This window comes from Thrips palmi, unplaced genomic scaffold (assembly GCF_012932325.1).
Source record: "Thrips palmi isolate BJ-2018 unplaced genomic scaffold, TpBJ-2018v1 HiC_scaffold_16, whole genome shotgun sequence".
Taxonomy (NCBI): domain Eukaryota; kingdom Metazoa; phylum Arthropoda; class Insecta; order Thysanoptera; family Thripidae; genus Thrips; species Thrips palmi.
In genome coordinates this window covers 4,705,311-4,731,845 of record NW_023144625.1, presented here as the reverse complement: position 1 = coordinate 4,731,845, position 26,535 = coordinate 4,705,311, and the positions used below count along the sequence as shown (strand labels likewise).

Below are 26,535 nucleotides of genomic sequence, written 5' to 3'. Positions count from 1 at the left end.
CGCAAGAAATCCGTCCCTAACTATCACTGGACAAAGTAAAAGCAACTTATGCCACGTGTTAACATTGTAAAGGGGTCACGCTTCAAGGCCCCAACGGTACTTCGATGGTGATTCATACCTGGGGAGCCTCAGACAGAAACTTCCTAGAACTCAAAATAAAAGATTTGCCTGTTTGCCGAAATTTCGGTGTACCCTATATTTCAGACGCCCTCCAAAACTATACCTGAGCACCGATCACATCCGCTTCGATTGTTCAAGGACCCTGTACTTGAAGCGAAAGAGGGGCCAAACTCAGATTTTCCTCTGCTCCCTCCACTCAAATTAATAAACGCATTTGTTACGAATCGCCCCTGTTACAAATTGCCCCATACTCCCTTACGGTTGGACTTTCGTCTTTGTCAAAGTACGGCGGACTTTCGTCATTTTGAAGTAATTTCCTGCGCCGAATCTAGTACAGATATCGATACATGCTTTTTACCAGGCGATAGTAAATCAAAAGTTCTATAAAGCAGCCTCTTCTCAATGTATTTCTTCTCAATGTATCAAAAATTTGGACATTTGTCACTATGTCAAAGTATCAGTGAGATAAAGCATTGTATTTCCGTCAAAGTTAATTTACGCTTTGACTGTATCTGCTTACACCTGGCAAGACGATGCCTTTCAGCGTGTAAACAAGACTTTTATCGCTGCTTGCGTCCTGAGGCCTCCTCACTCCCCGCCAGACAGCCCAGTTACAATGAACCCGCAGCATACTTGTGGGGTGTACGGTAAGGCGTTAATGGTTGAGAATCCCTCATTCATTTAACTAGGGGTACGCGCCGTTTTGTGTGGGCGCGTAGTGTGGCTGAGCGATGCGAATTTGTGCACTTCGGACTGCAGCTTGTGGGCTCATATTGAGTGAAATGTAGGTCTGGGGTATAAATGGGAGTGATTTTTGTTATCAGCACACAAAAAACTGTTGGGATCAACGTCAAACTCGATTCCAAAATATTGGTCCAAAATTGGTCCAAATTCGGTAATGCGTGAGTCTGGGAAAAATTTGGAAGTCATTTTTGAGTTCAGCGCACCAAAAACTACAGGAAACAATAAAAAACTTTATTTGAAAATTTTGGTCCAAAATGACCTAATTTGGGATGAAAATATAAGTCTGGAGTCGAAATGGAGGTGATTTTCGTTATCAGCACACAAAAAACTGTTGGGATCAACATCAAACTCAATTCAAAAATTTTGGTCCAAATTTGGTCAAAATTAGGTAAAGCGTGAGTCTGGGAAAAATTTGGAAGTTATTTTTGAGTTCAGCTCATCAAACACTGCAGGAAACAATATAAAACTCGACCTGAAAATTTTGGTCCGAAATGACCTAATTTGAGATGAAAATATAAGTCTGGAGTAGAAATGGAAGGGGTTTTCATAATCAGCACTCGAAAAACTCCAAGAAGCAATATGAGATTCGATTGAAAAATATCGATATCAAATTGATCAATAATCGGTAAAGAATGGGTCTTGGTTGGTCTTCATGGATCACCCTTTGTCGTCACCAATACCCTAATGCCACACCAATGCGATTCCTTCAGTCGAGTAACATTCCATTGCCAGCATTGAATCGCTTAATTAGCTACTCGTCTGCTTGACTCACTATTCGATACATCTTTTTCTTCAAACTAATGAATTCACAAATTTATTAGTTATATTTGAGAAGCCTTTTGTCATTCTTTCATTTAAAACCAGTGAAATAAACAATACAGAATGGAATATGTAATCATAGTTTTCATTAAGTGACTCAGTTTAGGGCAGGCTGATCTGAAGCATTTGACGGAGAACAAGTTGTGTCAAATTCAGTGAATCGTCTCATGAAGTCAAATGCAGAGGCCACTTGTTGCTCAATACGCCAACTTAATTTACCTTATTCATGCCTCGTGATATTTTATCTTTAGAGTAAAAGAATACAGTGTAGCATTAACATTGGGCTTACATTAAGAAAGCCAGCTTTTAAATCATTACCAATACTTGGTTCCAGCTGTTGGACACAAGCTTTGGTGAAGTTAAAGGAATCGTCCCATTAAAAGCAATTACCAAGTCACCCACCGCTCAAAACCTGAATCGTCTCATTGAACCCAATATCAGTTCAAAATCTGTTAGCACTAAATATATGGATTATTTATTGCACAAAATACATCTATTTATGGATTCTTTTAATCAATAGATGTAAGTACTAGAATATTTATGTTAGCTTGCAGCATTGCAATAGAGTGTCATTTCCCCGAGACAAACCAAGACAATTAACATGTCTTCTAATTTCAACAGAAGTTATTCATGCATTTACCTGATTTTATTTACTATGAAATTTAAAAATTAGGATAGTATCAGAGAGAATAAAATCAGTAGATGCACACAAAGGCAAAGAAAACATTCTATTTACAATCCACAACTACACTGCACTGACCTGTTCTCCTGTGACGGGGGAGGGGGAAGAGGGGAACGAAACACGTAAACCATTCTCACATTTAGTTTCTATATTTTCCTCTGTTGACACCCCGGAAGGGTTTCAATCATTCTAGAATGTTAAAAAACTATCTCAGTACCTATTTGAGAACCCCTTTGCTCTTTAGTTTGTTTATTTGCATAAGTGCCGTCCCGTCTTGCAGACGGCTTGCAAGCGCGGCAGCCGGTATGAGAAATTGGTCTGCCACACGCTGCTACCAACCTAAACACGCCAATTACCAAGTTCAAAATGATGTTTTGAATATTTCAAACGATGATAATTGTTAATCTAAGATAAACTCCCCCTGTAGGATGTTTAGGAGACATCAGGTGTGAAATTTGGATACTATTCGTTCAGTAGTTGCTGAGAAACGTGAGTGATTACATACAGACAGAGAGACAGACAGACGCACGACCAGTCACTTTTCGGAGCGCCCAAACACGGCAAGGGCTTCGCTATCGCTCAGCCAAAAATTTAGACGGTGGATTGTAATTTGAATGCCCCAGTCGCTGAGCACTGCAAGAAAAAGTGTGAATAGTACAACAAAAGTATAACAAATACTGTACAGTAAAAGTGCAACAGGGATTGTTCAAAGTGCAACGAGAAGTGTACAAACCACAGCGAGGCCTGGACTGCACAGCACTCGTCATGCCGGTTCAATTGTACTTTGTACAACAATTGTTGTACTTGGAAAGTACAATTAATTCCTGATAAAAAAATTTGTCAGGAATTTGTATACTTTTTCTGTGGTTATTTCTTGCAGTATTTCTTTCACTCTGTATTCCTTGCAGGCACGTGGTGGTGGGGCCTGTTGGAAGTTCTCCCGATGGCGGGGCTCGTCTCCATATGGTTCTTCCTGCCCCTGGCCGTGCTCGTGCTCCTGCTTCTGCCCATTCTGGCCCTACGAGTGGACACAGCCTGGTTACCATTACTGTTGTGTTGTTGGGCTTACTACGACAGACACACCTCCAGCACTGGAGGCCGCAGGTACAAACACTCGCCTAGCATCAACAAATGCTTCAAAAATAATACGCATTCTGAACGTTGAGTCAAAGGCACAGCCCCAGTCAACAAAACATAGTCCCGTGGACGTCCGACGGACGTCCGACAGGGACCACCGGGACGTCCCGGCCGGACGTCCCGTGGGCTAGTCCGGATGGCAGAACCGGACGTCCCGGGTGGACGTCCCGCGGACGTCCGCCGCAGAACGTCCGTAAGGACTATCCCGACGGACGTCCCTCGGACCACCGAAGGACGTCCCATGTTCAGCGTTAAAAATTTTGGTTAAAAATTTGAACGCAAGTGTGCTAGCTTGACCTCAATTTGCCACTCCCGACCATCCTTACCCTTCACCTTTCCCTTCGGGCGATGAAAACTCGTTGCACTCGGGGAGAGTCGAACCTCCGACCTTCAGGTTGTGAAGCAGCGCGCTTATCCACTGTGCCATGACGCTCTCATGCAACATGACGTGCAGTGTCTCGACTACATGATACGTCGCGTCCACCGTAGCGATGTCCCCGTCGGACGTCCTGGGGAGGTCCCTGGGAGGTCCCGCGCGGACCATGCCCGGGACCATATGCATGTCTCGTTTCACCAAGTGAGACATGACTTTGGACTTTTCCTTCAAAGTGTTGTCATCTCATCGAAGGGCCATGTCCGAACAGTATGTACCTGGGACGTCCTCAAGGGACCTTCCCCGGGACTACCCCGCTAGGACCAGCTGGGGACCACTGGGTCATTCCATCCTACTTTTACATCCCGTTACATCGACCCCCTCCGATTTGCTCCAAATTTTGGTCACATGTTACCTACCTATAGATAAGTCGTCCACCAAAAAATTAGACCTCTACGATGCATGGTTTGGCTAAAATCGCATTTTTTCATTTTGACCATTTTTTCTTATATTAGTGTAGGTTTTTACGAAAACGGCTATAACTTCCTTTCTAATCGCAAGACTCCGTTCAAACTTGGTGCTCCCACTCAAAATTGAACAAGGAATCCAAATCTGCCGTCGGAATTGACCTAGGGTCACCCAAAGTTGGTCAAATGTCCAAAATGCGAAAAAAATTGACATTTTTGCCAATATTCAGCTGCAACACTTACAGGGCTCCTAGACAGCTCAAAATCTTCAGAAAATTGCCCTCTTTAAGAATCTGAATGCAGAAGTCCCAGTATATGCTTCCTAAGGGTCAGTTTTTGACCAAAACGCGAAATACCGCCCAAAACCGCTTGTTTCACCCTCCCACGGACGCCACCTGGGCGGCACGGGACCCTCCGCGTGTTTGAAGGACTAGCTGGGTCATTTTGGGGTGCAGGTGGGCAACCCGCACTGTAAAGTACTCTAGAACGAAGGCCCACGCGCCTCCTCACACAATTAGGCGCACATCACGTATTTTGCCTAGATTCGGAATTCGGATCTAGCTCTCTTACTGCCATCCCTTCCATCGACAAAATTTAGCTGGCCCTCTGATTATATGGAGTACGTTGCACCTTTCACTGAAGTTTTGTGTAAAGTGAACTTGATTGAGTTAAATGATGTTCAATTTGAACTGCCAACATTCGTAGTTCATAGTTTAAATTTGCGTGCCAGGAGCCGCCAACAATTGCTGCGTAGAAAATAGAGGGTGTACAAAATTAATCTGAATATTTATAAAAAACAAAAGAGACACTTCTCTGTTCTTCAATATTACCCTTCCCATCAAATTTTTCTCAGCCTTCTCACCGGCGACCACACTCTTAATGTCTTACGAAGAAATTTCCCATTTCACGAAGGAAATGGCGCAAGCATAATACGAAGGTGGTTTTTCTTCGTATTACGAAGGTTTTTCTTTGTACCTTACAATGAAAAAGCTAAAAAGATTCGTATCACGAAGGAATATTGCTACGTATTATGCTTGCGCCGAATTCACTGTTACATACGAATAACATAGGTCAAATTTCATTGTAAGACATTTAGAGTGCAGAAGCACTCTTCCTGGGCAGGCCACCAACAACACTGCAGAGGTCGACGGGATGGCCTACCTCCAGGCGCTCCGCTGCTCATTCCGAATCTAGGTAAAATACGTGATGTTCGCCTAATTGTGTGACCTTGGAGGCGCGTGGGCCTTCGTTCTAGAGTACTTTACAGTGCGGGGTGCCCACCTGCACCCCAAAATGACCCAGCTAGTCCTTCAAACACGCGGAAGGACCCGTGCCGCCCAGGTGGCGTCCGTGGGAGGGTGAAACAAGCGGTTTTGGGCGGTATTTCGCGTTTTGGTCAAAAACTGACCCTTAGGAAGCATATACTGGGACTTCTGCATTCAGATTCTTAAAGAGGGCAATTTTCTGAAGATTTTGAGCTGTCCAGGAGCCCTGTAAGTGTTGCAGCTAAATATTGGCAAAAATGTCAATTTTTTTCGCATTTTGGACATTTGACCAACTTTGGGTGACCCTAGGTCGATTCCGACGGCAGATTTGGATTCCTTGTTCAATTTTGAGTGGGAGCACCAAGTTTGAACGGAGTCTTGCGATTAGAAAGGAAGTTATAGCCGTTTTCGTAAAAACCTACACTAATATAAGAAAAAATGGTCAAAATGAAAAAATGCGATTTTAGCCAAACCATGCATCGTAGAGGTCTAATTTTTTGGTGGACGACTTATCTATAGGTAGGTAACATGTGACCAAAATTTGGAGCAAATCGGAGGGGGTCGATGTAACGGGATGTAAAAGTAGGATGGAATGACCCCACTGGCAGTCGGGCGTGTTGCCTCGCCAGGGGCCATGTCCCAATAGGACGTCCTTGGGACGTCCGCAAAGGATATCCGCCGGGATTAGCCCGGCGGGACAGGCCTCGGACCACTGGTTCATCGGCGTTTTGCCCAAGCACCGCGGGGCCATGTCCCGAAAGGAGGTCCTTGGGACGACCCAGGGACGTCAGCCGGAACTAGCCCTTCGCGACCTTTGACGGGTCCCGCTGGGACATCCGCCGGACCTCTGGCGGACGTCTACTGTCGGCTGGACCCGCCGATTGCACCGGCCGGGTGGTCCGAGCGGACATCCCTGGGAGGTACATGAGGGACATTCCCAGGGGACTATGCAGGGACCACTATAGGGATAGTCCGATGGTCCGTCCCGGACCGGGACTATGTTTTGTTGACTGGGGCTTCTGCTCTAACATTGAGAAGTATTCGAAGCAAACATATAGTAATTATCTGCCTTGTTATAAGAAGAAAACGTCGTTGATTGTGCAAAGTGTTTCATTGAAAATTTGTTTAAAATAGCTCGTGAAAATTGGCACTTTTCTCTCCCCTGTAATAGTTCAAAAGGTTTCAAGATACATTTTTTTTCATGCACATTCAGGTGGTACCAGTATGGCGGTTCGGTTGTCGGCCGTTGTGTGACGAACTACTTCCCGTTGAAAGTGGTCAAGGCGGACGGCGCCTCCCTCGATCCAAGGAGAAACTACATCGCCGATACCCATCCACATGGCCCGTTCCAGGTGCGTTGAACTGTTTGGTGATAAAAGGAATTTCACGTATGTTCGTCCAGTTTCATTTGGTAGGAAGGGGCGTGCTCCACGGGGAAAGGGTAGCTGCGCTGTCTACCTATTTCATACTGTCTCGTAAATTTATAGGCATACCTCTCAATTTCCACAGAACAGTAGTGGAAACTAAATGAATACAGGGTGAGTTTTTTCGATGTGTCAATAATTTGTAGGAAGTTTATTTACCCCTAGCGGATCATTTTTCGCTAGTGAACTAGTGGGCGCAAACGTCTAGTTACTGAGATAATAAGTGTTTTGTAATTTACCTCCGCGCCCACGAGGTAGGCTCTCGCCGCCACTGAGGGTGGTGGGACCTCACGAGTGCACTGTAACCTGGGAGGGGTCATTTTGTGACACCTTCGTGGTGTACCACCGTTTGCCACCCTACCTGAGTTTCACACCCATAATCGAGGGTGTGAAGTCTCATTCTGACCTTCAAAAGGTGCAAAAAAAGGTGGCAAAAGAAGCTGTTTGGCATTATGTGGGTGCACACTTACGCACCCATTCAAGGGCGCATACACACCCCATAAGGTGTAAGAACTCTCCCTCTAGGGGTGTGATTTGTCTACCCAAGAGGGTGTCTTTTCCCACCACGAAGGGTGTAAAAAGAAAGATTTGTTTGAGATGGAAGGAGGTCTCCGCCCACCGGGACTCCGCCTTCCGTCCTCACCTTCCATGCCTCAATGACCGAAAGCGCCGAAGCGCCGGCAGCCATGAGGAATCGAACCACGATCCTGTGGAATCGTAGCGCGGACGCTTACCCCGAGACTACAGGACTTTCTGAGGGACAGGCCGTGCCGCAACGCACACATTAGCGCGCCGCCGCAGCTCCAGGGTGCCCCTCTGTGGGGGCAAGGGCACACCCTTACAGGGATACATTTTACACCCACTCCAGGCAACAACTTACACCTCATGGGGTGCGTATTCACTCCAAGAAAGTGGCAATCTCCATTCAGTCCCTTTACACCCCTGCACACCTTTCCGCGGATGGATATTACACCCCATCGCACCTCTAAAAAGTAAAAGAAACAGCACCCGTAGGAGGGCAAAACTTGGGGTGCGTAAGTGCACCAGGAAGGGTGTGAAGTCTTCTCCGGGCAGTGCGATCTCCCCCTATTGGGTGTAGAACAGCACCTTTATGGAGGCACTCTCACGGAAAAAAAATATTTCGCTATTTTAGCGAACATCTGTTTGCTGAAGGAAAATTCGCTGGAATAACGAGCAAATTCGCTATTTCAGGGCATTTAGGACTCTGATGTAGCGAACTCTTGTTCGCTGTTCTACCGATAAGTTTTTCCTTACTAACGCAACGAACATGTTTGCTAGATATGCTAAAAGTGTTCGCCAACATTGGATTCATGCGTGTTTTGTACCTTGTGGGGCTTTCTAAGCCAAGAGGAGGACTCTAGCCTATTCCCACAGTATGTCTTGGTGGTCTGGGGGTACAGCACGAATCTCAGAACCTGTAAGTTGAAGGTTCGATTCCAGCTCGGAGTGGGCGAGAGAAGATAATTGTATCCTGGTTGAGGGTGGAAGACCGCTCTAAATCGTCTTCCCACCATCTTTTTGTGACAAGACTACGAAATCATGGTCATTATATCAGCGAAAATTGTTACCTATCCCAGCAAACAAAATGTAGGTGAAAAATTTTCGCTGTAATAGCAAACAAATTCTTTGCGCCATTAGCAGGTGACAAAAATTCGCTGAAATAGCAAAAAATTCGCTAGATTAGCGAAATCTTTTTTTTCCGTGCTGTATTTTGACCCCTCCAACTTCATTCTAACCCCCAGAAGGTGTACTATGAGGGTGCGATGGGTGGCAAAATGACACTTTACACCTCCACGACTTACAGTGTGGGTGTCATGGGACTCGCAGTACTCGAGGGAGTGCCACTGTCTTCACGGAGAAACCGTGGAGTCCTGCCACCCTCGCGAAGACAGCCGCGAGATCCACTGTTACGCAGGCCACCACGACAGTCACCTGAGACCCTCGGCAACCCCTCTGAAAAGTCAATTGAAAGGTCCGCCGCACCCCTGCGACCTTCGTTGCATCCCCGCTAGACCCACGACATCTTCTCGTGAGGTCTTGAGATCCTCAGTGGCCGCAGGTGTGTATCTGGCAGGTGCGAATGCCCATTTCTAAATATCATTTATCTCCGTACCTAGACGTTTGTGCCCACTAGTTCATTGGTGAAAAGAGATCCTCTTGAGGTGCGCAAGCTACCTACAAATTATTGACACATTGTAAAAACTCACCCTGTATGTTAAAATTTTAAAGCAAACTTGAGAAAGTTTTTGTTTTTAAAAGGCTCCGGTTTTTACCATTTGCACGTATGTGGTTAGTTTATTTCTGTTTGAATTTCACGGCTAAAATGGTTCCTGGTTTTGCCAGATACCCTATAGTTACACTGAAAAAACAAATGCGGAGAATTCCGCATTTGAAATGCGGTTTAAGTAAGTGACCGCATGAAGTGATGCGGTCACCTGAATAGCCAGGATTTTGATGCAATTTCACCGCAGGAGTCATGCAGTGTAAAATTTAACCGCATTTCCTGATGCGGTTTCCATTTTGACCGCATGAACTGATGCGGAGTCCTACATTTCATGACAGCTAAACAGCTAGCGGCTGCTACCAACTTTCCGTCTCTTACTGGACAACCAGAAAAGGATGGCATGAACTGTGCCTTCTCATTTACTTCTGATGCTTATCATTGACTAACCAACACATACCTTTGACGTTAATTTTTGTAACGCTGCGATGAGTAAATATCCTGTGTTTGAAACAGCAAGCCACGGAATAATAATTTTGTCTGTACAAAATGTTATTGACACTGGATATTGTTCCAAATGCAGTATCAAACTATTGTTATTCATCACTTTAAATTATATTTAGCCTCAAACTTCTTGGTGATAGCATTACTAGTTTCCATGAGCCAGGCTATGCTGTATGCTGGTAAGGTTAAACCCACCGGCTGCTTGACTGAAGAATTGTCTGTGCTGCTGTATTTGAACAAGTCAACGCACAAGACGCACTACAGCATTTCTTTGATTGAGGTTATTTCATAATTTCAGGGTCTGAGTCATTCCAAACCATTGTAAGAACGTTTTTAAAGGAATAATCTTTCAAATCATACTCTGACACTGTCACACACAATCAACAACAAAATAAATAAGATAACAAAAACAAAGGAGTGCCAACATAAGAAAATAACATCATATGAGTCAGAAAGTAAACTATAAAGTTGTTCTTTTGTGTGAGTCGTTCATCAAATTTTAAGCTTTAATAAACATACCATTCCCTTAAAAATCCCTAATATACATCCAAAGTTGGCTTTACTTTAACGCTAGCACGTTCTCAAGATCTTAGGTTGGCCCTACCATCTTCTTGTTGTTAGGTTTGTTTTGTTGTTCACTATGAAAGTGTGTGTCTTGAACTTTCTTTGTGTGAAAAAAACGAATTTTCAATAGTTGTGGATGTTTCAAAGCATAAAATTATGAATATTACTAAAATACAGTTGTACTGTAGTGCTTCGCATGTGTTGACATGCTTCTATATTGCAGTATTGAAAATATTTCTGCCAAAGCAACCCGGTCACTTAACCTCAACCTAGCCCTGGGCTGGACAGCATTGGATACCTCAGTGCTGTTCTCACCGAAGATTGCCGAGGACTTGAAAGATAAAAATAATTTTGAATTGTGTTTTCAAATTGTGTGACAATTCATCGCTAACAATATGCAGTTTCAATCATTGGTTTTTATAAAAAAACTACTGCTTTTTAATGAGGCTGATCGCTGTTAACTTTACGCTCATCTCAGCGTTACAAACATCTACATGACAGAATGACAGGTATGTACTGGTTTCCCAAATAATATTGTTTAAGAAGTAAATGAGATGGCCAAGTAAATGTAACCGCTACTGGGAAGGGAAGTTGCCACTGCTGTAGATATCGTGGGATCTTGAAATCCACCTAAACTAATGCGGTCAAAACTGAGACCGCATCAATTTGGCACACTCCGCATGAGTAAATGAAGTCAATCTTCTCCGCATCAGTTAGTGCGGTCAAATTGATAGAAAATTACACCGCACCAGATTGTGCGGAATCCTCCGCATTTGTTTTCTCAGTGTAGAGACACTGGGGATTTCCAGGAATTTTCCGGGAAAACCATGAACCGTTTTATCCGTGTTGTCCACGGAATCTGCTACTATTTGACAGTAACATTTAGGGTGACTTTAACAGACTGCAACAATGGCAGCCACCTTGTTCGGCGACGCGTTGGGCGAAGCGTTTCCCGGCATCTCGTTCAAGACAGCCGCGGTTCGCGCGTACTTCGTGATCCCTGTTGTGCGTGAGTTGGCGCTGGCCTGGGGTACGTCAAACATGTTGCAGCACTGGGAAAAAATATTTCTCTTTGTTATCGGCTTTATATGAACCATTTTAGCGAACGGGAGAGACTGTCCAAGATAAAAGTTAATCCTGTTCCTGAATTACAGGGTGTGAATAAGTCATGATTTCCGCTGCAGTTTTTTCTTCTGACAGTGTCTTTACTGCATTCGCGGTTTTGTCTAGGTTTGATTTCCGTGTCCGAGCGCAGTATTCGGCACGTACTTTGCCGCGAGCAGGGCACTGCAGTGCTGTTGTTCAGTGGCAGTGCCGATGAAACGCTGCGGATGCGCCCAGACGTTTTCCACGTGTACCTCAAGCGGAGAGGCTTCTGCCGTCTCGCACTGCAAGAAGGGTACGCATCAAAGGTGGTTCTGGTACGCAAGAAAAGTATTACGTAGAAACTTAAGAATTCGACGCCTCCTAACAGATTAATCCTAACTGTCAGTGCTGATCCGAGACAATCTTAACTGCTCAGAGGTTTCAGAGGAGGCTAAAACTGCTCATTAGCTCTTTTCAGTCCAAAGCAGCGAATCATGATATCACTGAAATACAGCTTCCACGTTTATATGCAAGGTTTATACTTTTTAACAAGTCCATTGCCAAGAAATTTGAAGCAACATGTTGGCGTCACAGAATTTTATTAAAAAAAATAGCTTTTTACGTCGTACAATCTGCGCTGACAGTTACGATTGTCTTGCACCAGCACTGACAGGATTATTCTATCAGGAGGCGTCGAATTTAGTGGAAACGTCTTATGGAGTTCACTCGAAATCTTGGCGTTCTCTGAAATAGACATGAATATCGACCATAATGATAATGGTTTCACTCAATCATCAGTAGCTGAGCTGTCCTCGTGTCACGAACAACACTCTCCCTTTTAGGAGAGTGAAACAGGCATGCTAACCTTTGCAGCCATACACCACTTTACCAATGCTTGTATTTGCCTCTCGCGTTCCAGAGCGTCACTCCTCCCCATCCTGATCCTCGGAAAGAACAGAGCCTACAGCCAGCCGCTGTCGTGGCTCCAGGACTGGGTGCACCGCGTGACGGGGCGGTGGGTCATGTTCCCAGTGGGGCGGGGCCTCTTCGAGACCATTATTGGGTACCTGCCTCACAGAGTGCCTCACACCTTTGTTGGTGAGTCGTTAAAGATTGCCGCACTCAGTATCAGAAAGAGCACGAAACCAGATCATGAGTAGCCCGGTTCAAAGGAGAAATGTCGGCAATTACGTTTATTTCCTTTGAAAAGTATTTGAGTAAGGCTTAATTGCTGTTGAAAGAGTGACGCTCTGGAAGACTCTTTAACGGGTGTGCAAGATTATCGTTCCACTGCCGTTTCCTGTTTTGGGCCTTTTTTTTTCACTCGCTGACGACAAGAATGGTCTTCCCTTGTTACATTAGGTGGCTCGTGTGCTCAGATTGCATCATTAGCAACTTGAAATTTTATCTTCCTCTTCTCACCCATTCTCCCAGTCATGTGCATGTACTTGACATGGATTTGTTTCAGTTGGCGCACCTCTGCACGTTGAAAAGGTCCGGAGTCCCACCAAGGCACAGATTGAAGACCTCCATGCGAAGCACGCGGCAGCCATTGAGCGGCTGTACAAGGAATACAGTCCAAAGTTTTTTCCAGGAAGTCAGCCATTAATAATAGAACGCTGAAAACTATTTGTTGTACACTGCGTGCCAAGATGATCTGTAGTTTTTCTTCTTGATTTGATGTGATAGACAGATAGTTGGCTTTACTACCGCACGACAAATGCCATCGGGCTCAAAAGTGCCGCACTGAAAACCCAAACGTGGTCCAGACCGCAACAATTGGAGTGGTCAGATGGGTGCCATTTTGACCACATCAGTTGGTGTGGTCTGTCTAGACCACGTTTGGTTTTTCAGGGCGGTGAGCGGTTGTCTTTGATGTTTTGATCACTGACATCCATGAGGAAGCCACACGTGGTGAGCATGTTCTTGCCAGGTCGGCTGGCAAGCCAATGAGATGCGACACATTCACCTGAAACGGTTTAGGTTTTTAACAATTCACTGTTAAAAAATGGTTGTACAGAAACAATCAGATGAGTGAAAATTTAGTCGTTCCAAAACATAGAATTTCATCTTGAACCAAAGCGAAACAAATGTCGTTGAGTCTAGTAAGCGACATTTTGTCGTTGAAGAACAAAATTCTTGTTATCACTCTTTACGATACAATTTGTGTGGAAGCAACATCTTTTGCAATTATCTGCTCAATTAAAGCATATTATGAATAATCATCTACTATTTTGTTCTTCTCAGTCATAGGAAAATTACTATTGTTTAAATAAAACCATGCAAAATAAATTTAGCGTCAAAAGTACTCTATGAATATTGTCGCTGACATTACAAAAATTCTTTTGGACTTTCAATACTTGTCGTATTGTTGGTGCATTATTACAAGTTTGTCGATGTGAAATTATCCCTTAGTTCCAATACGACTACAGTTTAACAAGCTATTCGTTCCACAACAAATCTTGTCGCTAAAAAGGTTAGCGATAAATGTGTCGCTAAGTTACAACAAAATTTTTATCAGTAAAATATTCGCCGTTTCTGGCCTTGTATTCATTTTATTTTTTTTCCCAATATAAGTTGCAACTCCACACCATAAATAGATTCGTACACTTTTGTGCACGTGAAATTTATTTGTGCGACTTTTACTCAAACTCGGCAGAAGTTTGACTGAAATTTTGTCCACAAGTGTGTTAAATTGTGTGAGACCACTTGCAAAAACTGTGCAGAGGAATAGGGTACTTCGGAGGAAACCTAGACCGGAAGTCAGCGACAGAACGGGAGAAACAATAGAGCGTCGCGCGGCCGTGCTGAGCGGTGGTGGGGGCCGGAATGGGCAGAGTGGGGGTAGCATGCGCGCGCCACCTTCACCCCCACTCCGTCGATTTCGACCCCCACCACCGTTCAGCACGGCTGCACGGCGCTCTTTTGTTTCTCCCGTTCTGTCGCTGACTTCCGGTCCAGGGTTTCTCCGAAGTACCCTATTGAAAAAACCAATTGCAAATTGTTATGCGTTCCCATGGACTATGAAAAATTGTTGGATTTGTTGGAAACCAAACGCCAAGGATTCGGCGATTCTTTTGCTAATCGACTCATGAAAGGAGAGACGTTTCAGTACGACTGTTTGCTGGCGATAGCCAATGTGCACATCGCCAATAAATACTGCGGTATCACTCTCATTCCGGGAACGTGACATCACGTTGAAACGAACCTGACATTTTGTCACGTTCGTTTTAACGCGATGTCACGTTCCTGGAATGAGAGTGTACCACCTCCGTATTTAGAGTGTAGTATACCCGACACTCGGCTCAGAGGACAGGCGCGGCGCACTCCATGGCGCCGCAGCGACTGAGGCAGCACTTGGTCGGGCCGTCGCAGTCGCCCCTGCAGCGCGTGCTGCACATCCAGCTGCCCTCCACGACGTCGGGGCAGCGGCCGGGCTTCGGGCAGCACTCTGAAACACAGCACTTTCTGCCATCACACACTCACACTCACACACAACACAAACTCTAAAGCTTACATACTTTGGCGCTTCAAACAAAAAGCACACTCAACATGTCTTGCAATAAATGTGCAAACAATACCAAATAAATTAACGATACTAGGAAAAGCTACCGCTTCAGGCTGAGGCAAAGGGCTCCTACGTTCACATATTTGTAATTTATGTTTCAAATTTTCCTCTATGTCGCTTAATAAGCTACAATTTTGAAGCATTTGTTTAATTTATTAAGGATGTTTCTGGATTAATTTAACAGTGCTGTCGTTTTTACTATGACGTCGCACCGTATCCAGGTTGAAAAAAATCTATTGTCTTCCGAAAAGTGGGTCTGTGACGATCATTGATGATGTCTTTGACGCTAGGTGGGCTCCGCTGGAACAGGAATCTGCCCAGTGGGTAGGCAACCCATCATGCCCCGTGAAGCGTGCGGCGATACCCCGTGCCGCTAGGATTTTAGCTCTGTACATTTATTTATTTTATGACTTAGTAGGGTACTGCAAAGGCCACCTAACATCTCTAGATTTAGGATACTGTCAAGTGAAACTAGAATGTCCTAAAAGTATTTGTCACAGGAAGTTCATTTTGTGGTCAAAATTCAACCACTACCAGGTGAATTTATTTCCAAAGTTGGGAGCCCCAACTCCTATTAGTTTCTGAGTTATGGATATTTACGTTAACTTAGTCGTTTCTCCCAAATTCTCCTCATGACAAATGATTTGCTACCCAGTCTTCAGATTCGGACAAGTATATCTATTATTGCATGGGGAAAAGATAGGGTGGGCAAATTTGAAAATATCAGTCTAGAAGAGGCTGTAAAAGCTATTTCACCAGGCCCATTTTTATTTTTCTTCAAATTTGAAACATTTTGCCTTATTTTGGTCATGTTTCGCTGGCCGAGCTCGGCCAGTGCGGCCGGCCTACTTTGCCCTTTTTGAAGAGGCCTGTCTGGACCATGATGGTTTGACGTGGGATGCCCCGTTATCATGTGTTTCTAGCACCAATCTACAAGATAAACGATTGAGTATGAATTACAGCAAGCACATGAGATTAGGGCATTTTGCAAGCATGTGAAGTGTACTTGACCCGTGCACGGTGGCGAGGCGAGAAGGCCGAGTATAAAAGGGAAAGGACCGCGGAAAGGACGCTCAAACTGGGCAGCATTCAGCTCATCAGCTTTTGATTGGTGAGTAGCGACCCCCTGTAGAGGGACGACCACCGACGGATCTGGGGCACGTGCTGAGCGGTGCTGAGCCAGCCCGGTTGCCGGACGCGTCCTAGGCGGCCTAACGCAGTGTTGCCCTCTCCGTTTCAGCACCATGAAGTTCCTCATCTTCCTCGCTGCCTTCGTGGCGGTGGCCACTTGCTGGTCCATCCCCTCCGAAGATGAGCTCGCCAACCACTGGCAGAAGTTCAAGGCCGAGCACGGCAAGAACTACGTCAACGAGCTTGAGGAGACTCACCGCATGAAGATCTTCAAGGAGAACGCCATCAAGGTCGCCAAGCACAACGCTCGCTACGACGCCGGTGAGGTCACCTTCACCGTCGCCATCAACAAGTACGCTGACCTGCACACCCACGAGGTTGCTGAGAGGCTCAACGGCTACCGTTCCCCCGTGAACAAGCCCGTCCGCGCCGTGCACAACGTGTCCGAGCCCGTGGCCTTCACCTGGCCCTGGAAGAAGAGCGTCGACTGGAGGAAGAAGGGATACGTCACCGACGTCAAGGACCAGGGCCAGTGCGGCTCCTGCTGGGCTTTCTCCACCGTAAGTATCACAATTTGAACGGCGGTTCGCCCCGGGCCAACAAGTCTCACTAACGCCATCCCTCCTTTGCTCTCCAGACCGGCTCCCTCGAGGGTGCTCTCTTCAAGAAGAACAAGAAGCTCGTCTCCCTCTCCGAGCAGAACCTGGTCGACTGCTCCACCGAGAATAACGGTTGCGTCAGTGGCCTGATGGACTACGCCTTCGCTTACATCAAGAGCAACGGCGGTATCGACACCGAGGACTCCTACCCCTACACTGGTGTGGACGGTTCCTGCAAGTTCTCCAAGGACAACAACGCCGGCACTCTATCCAGCTTCGTCGACATCAAGCAGTTCTCTGAGAGCGACCTCCAGGACGCCGTCAAGAAGGTCGGCCCCGTGTCCGTCGCCATCGACGCCAGCAACTGGTCCTTCCAGTTCTACAGCAGCGGCCTCTACTACGAGCCCTCCTGCTCCAGCACCTCCCTCGACCACGGTGTCCTCGCCGTCGGTTACGGCAGCGACGGCCGCAACAAGGACTACTGGATCGTCAAGAACTCCTGGGGCACCTCCTGGGGTGAGAAGGGTTACATCAGGATGGCCCGCAACAAGAAGAACCACTGCGGTATCGCCTCCGAGGCTAGCTACCCCAAGGCCTAAAGTTCCAGGCTCACTGTTCTGCAAGTGCAACTTGATTAAAAACAAAAGACCAAATAAAATCTAGGTTTTTTGAACATAAACAAGAAATGGTCGATTGTTCAATTGTCTTCTTACGACCCCACCAACCCAACCCACAGTTCTTGGAATCTAGATAACCGCCTAGTTGTCGGTGTACTTTCTTGGCAGCTCATGCATGTCTTTCACGAGTGCACGAGTGGTCATTGGAGGCGACAGGGAAGGAAACCAACACTAGACAATGCAAATTGTGTGCGACAAGGTGTTTTTATTGACTGATGACACAGGCACGGCTTCAGCTTGACGCGGCTTACAGGAAGGCACGCACGTCGTCGTCCTCGCGGAGGATCTCGTCCATCAGCCTGTGGCTGGGGATGTGCTTGCGGCCGGCCTGGGCGTTGACGGCGTCGAAGTCGTTGACGTTCTTCTTGAAGACGACGGAGTCGGCGCTGGAGTCCTTGTGGAAGATGACGACGTCCTTGAAGTACATGTTGGGCATGTAGAAGCGGCCGAAGTTGTCGATCTGGCGGTCGAAGGGGAAGCCGAGGGGGCGGTTGTCGACGACGGTCATGAGTCCGTTGCAGGAGTAGATGTCCTTGACGGCGGCCTGGTAGTTGACCTTCTCAGAGTGGTAGTAGTCGGCGTGGTCGTGCTCGTCGGCGCCGCCGTGGGGGTTGACCATGACGAAGAGGGAGTAGGGGATGCCGGCCTTGTGGCCCATGGGCAGGACGAGGCGGTCGGGGAATCCGCACTGCAGGTCGACGGTGCTGCCCGCGTAGAACTGCAGCACTTAAATTCATCTTTATTTTATCTTTTCGAAAAAGTTGGCAAAAAGACTGCTGAAAGATACACAGAAGACAGAGAAAAGTCACCTTAATGTATCTTGTGGGTGTCTTCCAGGAGTCTTTGAATGGCCTTTTATCTATCATTTTTTGGCCGAAAAAAAAGATACCCAAAAGACAGGTTAAAGGGACGGTCGGGCCGCGGCAAAACGAAGCCGCGCGCCGGAGGCGGCATTCGACCCACCGACCTGCAAGTCAGGAGTCGGGAGCGATACCACTTGGCCAGAGAAACATCACGTTGGATCTATACTTGGTCAGTGGTGTCTTTGTGGACCTGCGCTGGCGGACTTAGGGCCTGTAAAGTTAGCGCCGCGCGTGAGAGCGGGCGTGTGGACGCGCGGACGCGCGTGAACGAGAGCGTCGATCGTAGCGCTCACGGACAACGCCGGCTGCCCGGAGTCCGTTCGGGACCATTCGGGTGGTCCCGAACAGGTCCCGAATAGTCCCGGGGACCCTCCGGGCAGCCGGCGTTGTCCGTGAGCGCTGATCGACGCTCTCGTCCACGCGCGTCCGCACGCCCGCTCTCACGCGCGGCGCTAACTTTACAGGCCCTTAGCCACCGCCGCGCCGCTTGCTCTCAGCTCACTCTCAATGAGGTTTACTTCACATGACGAATGGTTGTACGGAAACAATCAGATGAGTGAAAATTTAGTCGTTCCAAAACATAGAATTTCATCTTGAACCAAAGCGAAACAAATGTCGTTGAGTCTAGTAAGCGACATTTTGTCGTTGAAGAACAAAATTCTTGTTATCACTCTTTACGATACAATTTGTGTGGAAGCAACATCTTTTGCAATTATCTGCTCAATTAAAGCATATTATGAATAAGCATCTACTATTTTGTTCTTCTAAGTCATAGGAAAATTACTATTGTTTAAAAAAACATGCAAATTAAATTTAGCGACAAAAGTACTCTATGAATATTGTCGCTGACATTACAAAATTTCTTTTGGACTTTCAATACTTGTCGGATGTGTAATTGTTGGTGCATTATTGCAAGTTTGTCGTTGTGAAATTATCCCTCAGTCCCTGAGAGTGTACCACCTCCGTATTTAGAGTGTAGTATACCCGACACTCGGCTCAGAGGACAGGCGCGGCGCACTCCATGGCACCGCAGCGACTGAGGCAGCACTTGGTCGGGCCGTCGCAGTCGAAGTCGCCCCTGCAGCGCGTGCTGCACATCCAGCTGCCTTCCACGACGTCGGGGCAGCGGCCGGGCTTCGGGCAGCACTCTGAAACACAGCACTCCCTGCCATCACACACACTCCTAAAGGCCTACGAAGCATTTGCTTCATAACTACGAAGAAAATGAAGGCGTTGTAGAATTGCTCCATATTGTGAAGAAATGCTTCGTATTACGAAGGATTTTGCTTCATAATACGAAGCATTTCAAACAATGCCTTCATTTCCTTCGTACTACGAAGCGATTCTTCGTAGAGTTTTTACTGTGCACCCCAAAAAACAAACTCAAAAGCTTACACACTTTTTTCGGCGCTTCAAACAAAAGCTTACTCTACCTTGCGATAATTGTGCAAACATAATACTAAATAAATGAATAATTATGAATCTATTTTCGACTGCCTTTGTTATGAGCTACGAAGATGAAGCTTTATGATTCGAAATGTGCAGTTTGCAGACCTGCACTGAGAAAACCTTACAAACTATTTCAGGCCTTACAAAGCAAAGCAGTTTGTTAGACCCAACTATTTTGAGCGTACATAAGCTTTCAAAGAAAATGCTTCGTAATTTACGAACTACTGTATTTCGTCGCATAACAAGGTAAATTAGTTTGTACGTATGTATGCTCAAAATACTTCGTAAGGTTTTAAGGGTGTGGACACCTTATACATAAACGCCAATGGAGCGTGTTTGTGCCCCACCTGGTCCATTGCCCTGGTCTCGTTGCCCTTTTCGCACACTCGTGACTGGCCGCACGCACGCGGTGCCCCCGCAAACAGTGTCGCAGCACAGGAGAGCGCCGGGGCACTCCACGTGGTCCTGCAACAATCATTACAATGCATTGTGTGTTGTACACGGTAAAAACGGAACCTGGTTTTTCAGGAACCCCCTGGAAATCGCCTATGCACTGTGAGAAAAAAGTACGGAACATGTCTGGTCAATAATTTGCCTAGACCGTCCGTGCTTGTCAACTACGAAACGTTCCGTACTTTTTTCCGTACCCATTTACATGGGTTCATTTGGAGCAAGTACGGAACGTTCCGTACTTTTCTCCGTACCTCCGTACTATATTTTCCTGTACCATTTCCGTGCAAAAGTACGGAATTTTTTACAGTGTGGGCTTCCTGGGAAAACCAGGCTCCGTTTTTACCGTATATACCGCGGCTATTAGTTTTAAACTGTGCTGTTCCACCTCTGCGAATTACGGGGAGGTTCTGGTGAAAATCTTGCTATTTTCCAAATGGATCCCACAGTCTCAGTTTGTTCGGAATATAAAATCCTTCTTCGAGGAGACTAAAATTAGACTTTTGAAGGCACATGCCAGGCTCTGAACACAGCCGAAGAGTCTTTTTGAGCCTGTTTTGGCTGTATCTTAAAAAATCTTCTTGCGCATACTATTTTGTCGTAAAAGGTTGACCTTGACATTTTTCACTTCTTCAATTCATTTTGAAAAGATGCCGGCATGCATAGCTCAAAATGTCCATTACATTATTAATTATGAGCTTTTTAAGCTGAAAAGTCCCTAAAATTTGTCTATTTTGTACATTTTTGGTCAATTATAGTGAAATGCTTGGTTAGAAAGCTTGCGAATAAAAATGTGATTAACGCTTTGAGTTCTGCATGCCGGCATCTTTTCAAAATAAATCGAAGAAGTGAAAAATGTCAAGGCCAACCTTTTACGACAAAATAGTATGCGCAAGAAGATTTTTAAAGTTACAGCCTAGCCTAAATAGGAGAAAAAGGCTCTGCGACTGGGTTCAGCGCAAATAATGTGCCTCCCCATTGAAAAATTTTAATAATTACTTGGTAAGACATCAAATTTTTAACAAATTTTCACAGTGAGACCTATTTAGGAGAAAAAAGCATTTTCACCAGAACCTCCCCTTAAGCGAAGGCCTATTTATTCACAGGGGGCGTACTTGGCGTGTGAGGCGAGGTGGGCTAATGCTTTTATATGAGACAAGCGTTCTCTTGGGATTGGCCGTGTACACTCTAAATGTTCTACAGTGAAGATTCTCCATATTATGGTGAAAATGTTCCATATTATGGTGGTGCAGCTGACTTCGTAACATACCATTGAGAATTCACTATACCTTATAGAGATTTTGACGAATTTCGTTGGTATTATGGAGAAAATCTCCACCATATTATGTTGGTGCAGCCCTTCACCGTAAGACATTTACAGTGTAGGTGGACTAGTCTACGTCAGGCTTCACGATGACTCGCAAAGTCGGTTCTGACGATCCACGCGCCCATAGCCGCACCTTCCAGGAGCTCCACTCTCAAATATTTTCGCAGGAATGAAAAAAGCTACAGATATACCCGAATACGAGGCCAGAGGAGTATTAGACAATTCTGTGCAAGGGACAGGGATCAGATAAATCTTAACGGTGGCATCGCGCCGATTAGCAGGTCGAAGTTGGCCATTGACTATTTTACTTTAATTTTTGCCCGAATTACCCATCTATCATTAGTACTGCGACAAAATTTCAGCTCCCTAGGCCAATTGTAACGAAAACTTTGAGCAATCAAAGTATTCGGCTTTCCGTAAGTCGTTTTGCCCGATTGTTTTGTTTGTAACTGTGGTGCTCAGGAATTTTTTCTATTGAATTATAATATTAAAATAATGCCCCTTACAGGCGCGGCTCCAGAATTTGGATAAGGGGAGGGTGAAATAGTGTATTTGGTGCATTTGCAGTGACAAAGAACATTTTGCCTTCCTTCCACACTCTAAATGTATTATGGTGGAAGGCTGGACCAACATATAATGGTGAAGATTTTGTCCATAATACAAACGAAATTCGTGAAACCATCTATGAGGTACAGTGAGTTCTCAATGTTATGTTATCATCTCAGCTGCACCACCAGACAATTTCACCATATACAGACAATCTTGACAACACAACTTTTTGAGAGCATGCGCCCTGGCTAGTACCCAACTGGAGTAATTATCTCCAATACCCTCCCCCTGGAGCGGTGCCTGATCACTGAGTGCAAAATTGAGAGGGCATTCCGAATACGCAAGCAGCGAATCGACCCAAGAAGTGCGTTTCTGAAAAAATGCCCCGACTCCATGGTTGCTTTTGCCCCTTTTCCTACCTGACACGTGGGCGCGCATTGCCGCAAGGCGACTGCCGGCGGGCAGGAGCCGGACATGTAGGCCGCTCGGACGGGAACGACCAGCAGGCAGCACAGCACGACGCCGAAGCGCATCTTGGACTCGGAGCTGCAGGACGAATGGGGTTCCAAGCAAAGGGAGTACCCGCCGATAAGAACCGTTCTCTCGTCTGTAAACTTAAGTTCAATTTGAATTAACAACAAACAAGAACAAACGGTCATGTCTTTGACGAAATCCTTTTACGTTCCTATACTTCTGCGGACAGTTTTGCAGTGTGTGCACCGGCAGACATTTGTGCACACGAACTTTTTGTGCAAATTTGTACGCAAATTTGCACATAAATGTGCAAATATGTGCATTTTTTCGTACAAAATTTGTACGAAAAGTTCGTGTGCACAAAAAACAGTGATGTCTCGTACAACATTGTACATAACATGTAGAGTGCACGTTTGTTTGAACAATGTCGGATATCACTGTAAAGCCAGAGGTCAGTTTGCTTGCCACAAATTTGGCGAGCCATGTTGAATGCCAAAATTAGTAGTCAAGCTTCGACCCGAAACCTTCATAAGCTTGCCAAATTGTGGCAAGCTTGGGAGTAATTCTGGGCCAAGCTCGTCAATGTTGGGCATTTAAAATGGCTTTGCCAAATCTGTAGCTGTCGGACATAACTGCGCATCTACTATGGGATCCCCTGTGAACATTAAGTTTTTATGTCAGATGACCACTCAAATGTAGCAAGTAAACTTACCGCTGGCAGTAACCTCCCGGTTCCACCTCGAATGGCAAACAACAAAAACAAACAGTCGACTGCAACACCGCCGGGCGCACCTGGGTCCGACCAGAGAGATGGCGGCGACGGGACTGTACGTGCTTAACTGGTGTCCTTGCTGCCGGAACGCGGCTCCCCCCTCTCTCCCCCTTCCAGCCAGGAAGGAGCCTCACCCAGGTCGATGCACGATGCGTCCAAGAAGCCGTCTTTTGGCGACCACTTAAACGTGACTCGTTGAGGTGACAATGCGAGGAAATATTGTCATTATCGATCTAAGTTGTGTTACTTGGATTTCTGCCGTTCCATGTGATTTGATTTCTTCTTTTAAAGGTTCAGGCATTCCCAACCATATATTGTGACCAGAGAACTCCATTTTTTCACAATCATGGACTCGCATTGACTACCCAATGGCTCGAAGATAAATGAAGGGGTTTAGCAGGCTATTCGTTCCACAACAAATCTCGTGACTAAAGAAATTAGCAATAAATGTGTCGCTAAGTTACGACAGAATTTTCATCTGTCTAATAGGAAGCAATATCTCTATTGATATAAAACGATTTTTTTGTATCCTCATTGCAAGATATAAAGATATACCTTCGCAATACGAAGTAATTGTAGTTTGTATCATGCTTGTGCGATGTCCTTGGTTTCTTCCTAAGATGAGAGCGAAGAGCCGAAAATAAGATCACTGGCAAAACGGTTAGTGTCCCGAAAAAAGAAGTTTGAAAAGAGTTGGATTGACAACTGAGTAGTTCACGACTCATTCGAATTGGACAGCCTCAGACGCTCCAATCACCACCGCACTGGCGCCCTGATTTGACAGGCAACTGTCAACGGAGGAACTTCAGTGGTCAATCGACTTGTCTGGAACATCGAGCGTGTTACTGGTCGCGGGGAAGTGCCTCGAGGACGGCCGACGACGCGTGCGAATTCTGTCCTTCGCTTACTCGGCACAAGAACCCACTACTCACCGCGAGGAGCTTCAAGAAAGACTCCCTTGACAGCGCCCGGAACCTTCATTGTCCACTTTTCTGTGTAAGCTAGTCAAATTGTACTATGTAGGAATTTGATCCATGAATCAGAAGACGGGGACTACTCAAGTATCACCATTATCGTCATATCAACAAAAAGAACTTTTTTAAAGGAAAACTAAAACTTAAAAAATAAATGATGCAAATTGATGTTTGTCAAAAGCGTAAGTAATAACTGAAAATTTTGCGTTCGAATGGATCAATGGAATAATGTTCAATTGGTTCCCCCAAACGAGGTGGAATTCGGAGATAATTGAATTGGAGCTGAGGTCCGCGTATGCTGTGGTACATTTTACGAGCTACCTGTTTCTCCCAATGTTTGTTTTCTATAATAAAAGGGGAGTGAAGTTGAATTGACACTTCATAGAGGCTTCCTTGCCATTTACTTCACGAATTCATGTGGACTTCGATTGAGTTATCTCTATTTTCCGATGAAATAAAGACAGTAAAAGGGGTCAAGTTGAGAATTGAGTCAAATAATTTTGTGCAATGATGCAAACCATCCTGAGGCTCACCAATAAAATAAAACCCCGATTTGGAGATGAGTCAAGTTATTACCCTCTTCCGCTTCCTGGATCATACATGGTGTGTACGTTTCAAGGGTCTTCATAGTGTATTAGGGGACGGGGACTTGTTTTCACTGCAAATGCAAAGGCAATACAAAAGTACATTTTTTGGCGATGCAATTGAGTATCGCCAATAAACGGCCTTACGGAAAAGTATTGCCTTCAGAACGGCGATACACAGAAGTATCGCCAAAATTTGGCGATACTTTTGGGTATTGCGAAAACCACGGCATTAAACCAAGGTCTTCTCCCCTTGATTTGTTCGACGTTTATTGCCAAATCAGGGCGATACTCCAAAGTATCGCCAAATTTTGGCGATACTTTCGAGTATCGCCGTTTTGAAGGCAATACTTTTCCGTACGGCCGTTTATTGGCGATACTCAATTGTATCGCCACAAAAGGTACTTAAGTATTGCCTTTGGATTTACAGTGTTGCCTCTGTATCTTGTCTATCTTAAGGTACTGTACGCAAGTGAGGAACTGCGGGCCTGCCACTTCGAGCGAAGCGCCTGCAAACGAAGGGTAGGCCCGCCCGCAACACAGCCGATCTCGACGGGTGGCCTACCCTAAGTTCGCAGGCGCTCTGGATCGCAGAGGGGTTTGTTGTGTTGAATCTGTCGAGTTGAAAAGTGTACGACGCTCTTGAATTTGAACGTTGCACTTTTATTCCAGGAGCGTGACATCGTACGTTGAAGCGTGCGTGACAAAATATAACGCTCAACTGGTTCAAAAGCTACAGGTGTCTGAAGTCGCGAGGTGGAGAAAACAATTAGGACCTTCCTCGCGCGTCACAAATAATTACGATACTTCTCTTAGAAGTCGTTTGTCTACGTTTTTTTAAAACTTACAACTTTGTGTTTGTTGTTTATTTTTCATTGCCTTCTTCAAGTGGCTCGAAGTACGTTAAAATATGTGAAAAGAAAAAAAATGTTTTACTTATTTTTAATTTGTGCCGACTCTAAATTTTAAAGTGCTGGCCAAATAACGTTGAGACGTTTAAATATGATCCCTTCACTGTGTTTTGAAGCGGAGTGTTCTTTGTCCTAATTTACTGAGCTACGGCTATAAAGAAATGCTGTTTTGGCCAAAATTGAATTGGGGAAGCAGAATTAGATACCACTCACGCCGATAAGACGATGATGGAAGGGGTCACTGCGGTTCGTTACGTAGTTAAGGGGTCATATCAAAACGCCTTGAAGCTACTTTGACCGCCAGTTAAAACCACCAGTTAAAAATCTGGGCTCTATAAATATAGATTTAAAAATAAAACTGACCCAAAATTAATTTAAAAAAAAAATACGATTTCAAGAAATCCTAGGAGTCCCGAAGTCAACATGGTTATTGTGTAGGAGTGTGGAGAAAGGAAATAACAGGAAAAGTAGCGATATACATCGGCAACTTTGGCCCGTCCCGTTCATCAGGGAATGTGCGAATTTCGCCTATGTTTAACCCTGACGGGATTTGAACCTGAGTCTGGGGTCAAAATAAATGGTATTTTCGTCATCAGCGCCCTCAAAAACATCAGAAACAATGCAAAAATTTGAATAAAAAGAATGTCTAAAATATACCCCACTGGGATTTGAACCCGGGTCGAAACTTCTCCGATTCGCTTGAAACTGGCACCGTTGGTTTTGTTTCGTGGCCCCGATTCCAAAAATACACCTACATGCCCTCCTAGCTGTATCCGTTGC

The 26,535-nt window shown here is 45.4% G+C and overlaps 4 protein-coding genes across 6 annotated transcripts; 2 read left to right on the top strand and 2 right to left on the bottom strand.

Annotated features, from left to right (window-relative positions):
• The first annotated feature begins 704 nt into the window (after positions 1-704).
• On the top strand, positions 705-13,493 carry LOC117642256 (2-acylglycerol O-acyltransferase 1-like). Of its 3 annotated transcripts, none has more exons than XM_034380247.1 (7): positions 705-767; positions 3,274-3,469; positions 6,821-6,959; positions 11,242-11,371; positions 11,572-11,740; positions 12,347-12,525; positions 12,896-13,493. In XM_034380247.1, the coding sequence occupies exons 1-7, from the start codon at positions 737-739 to the stop codon at positions 13,048-13,050; spliced, it is 999 nt and encodes a 332-aa protein (XP_034236138.1). In that variant the 5' UTR covers positions 705-736; the 3' UTR covers positions 13,051-13,493. The 3 variants fall into 3 exon arrangements, with proteins under 3 accessions (XP_034236138.1, XP_034236139.1, XP_034236140.1); XM_034380248.1 differs by having other exon boundaries at positions 11,572-11,762; positions 12,896-13,047; XM_034380249.1 differs by lacking the exon at positions 12,347-12,525 and having other exon boundaries at positions 11,572-11,762.
• A 2,742-nt stretch (positions 13,494-16,235) lies between these two features.
• LOC117642613 (cathepsin L1-like) lies at positions 16,236-17,361 on the top strand. The gene is made up of 2 exons (XM_034380932.1): positions 16,236-16,686; positions 16,764-17,361. Exons 1-2 carry the CDS (start codon positions 16,240-16,242, stop codon positions 17,322-17,324), a joined length of 1,008 nt encoding a protein of 335 aa, XP_034236823.1. The 5' UTR covers positions 16,236-16,239; the 3' UTR covers positions 17,325-17,361.
• A 273-nt stretch (positions 17,362-17,634) lies between these two features.
• Positions 17,635-18,283, bottom strand: LOC117642614 (allergen Cr-PI-like). Its single transcript, XM_034380933.1, has 2 exons — positions 18,212-18,283; positions 17,635-18,120 (listed from the first exon to the last, which is right to left on the bottom strand). Exons 1-2 carry the CDS (start codon positions 18,266-18,268, stop codon positions 17,650-17,652), a joined length of 528 nt encoding a protein of 175 aa, XP_034236824.1. The 5' UTR covers positions 18,269-18,283; the 3' UTR covers positions 17,635-17,649.
• Positions 18,284-19,261: 978 nt separating this feature from the next.
• On the bottom strand, positions 19,262-23,334 carry LOC117642916 (antileukoproteinase). Its single transcript, XM_034381553.1, has 4 exons — positions 23,227-23,334; positions 22,460-22,654; positions 20,062-20,179; positions 19,262-19,413 (listed from the first exon to the last, which is right to left on the bottom strand). Exons 2-4 carry the CDS (start codon positions 22,571-22,573, stop codon positions 19,262-19,264), a joined length of 384 nt encoding a protein of 127 aa, XP_034237444.1. The 5' UTR covers positions 22,574-22,654; positions 23,227-23,334.
• Positions 23,335-26,535: the final 3,201 nt, after the last annotated feature.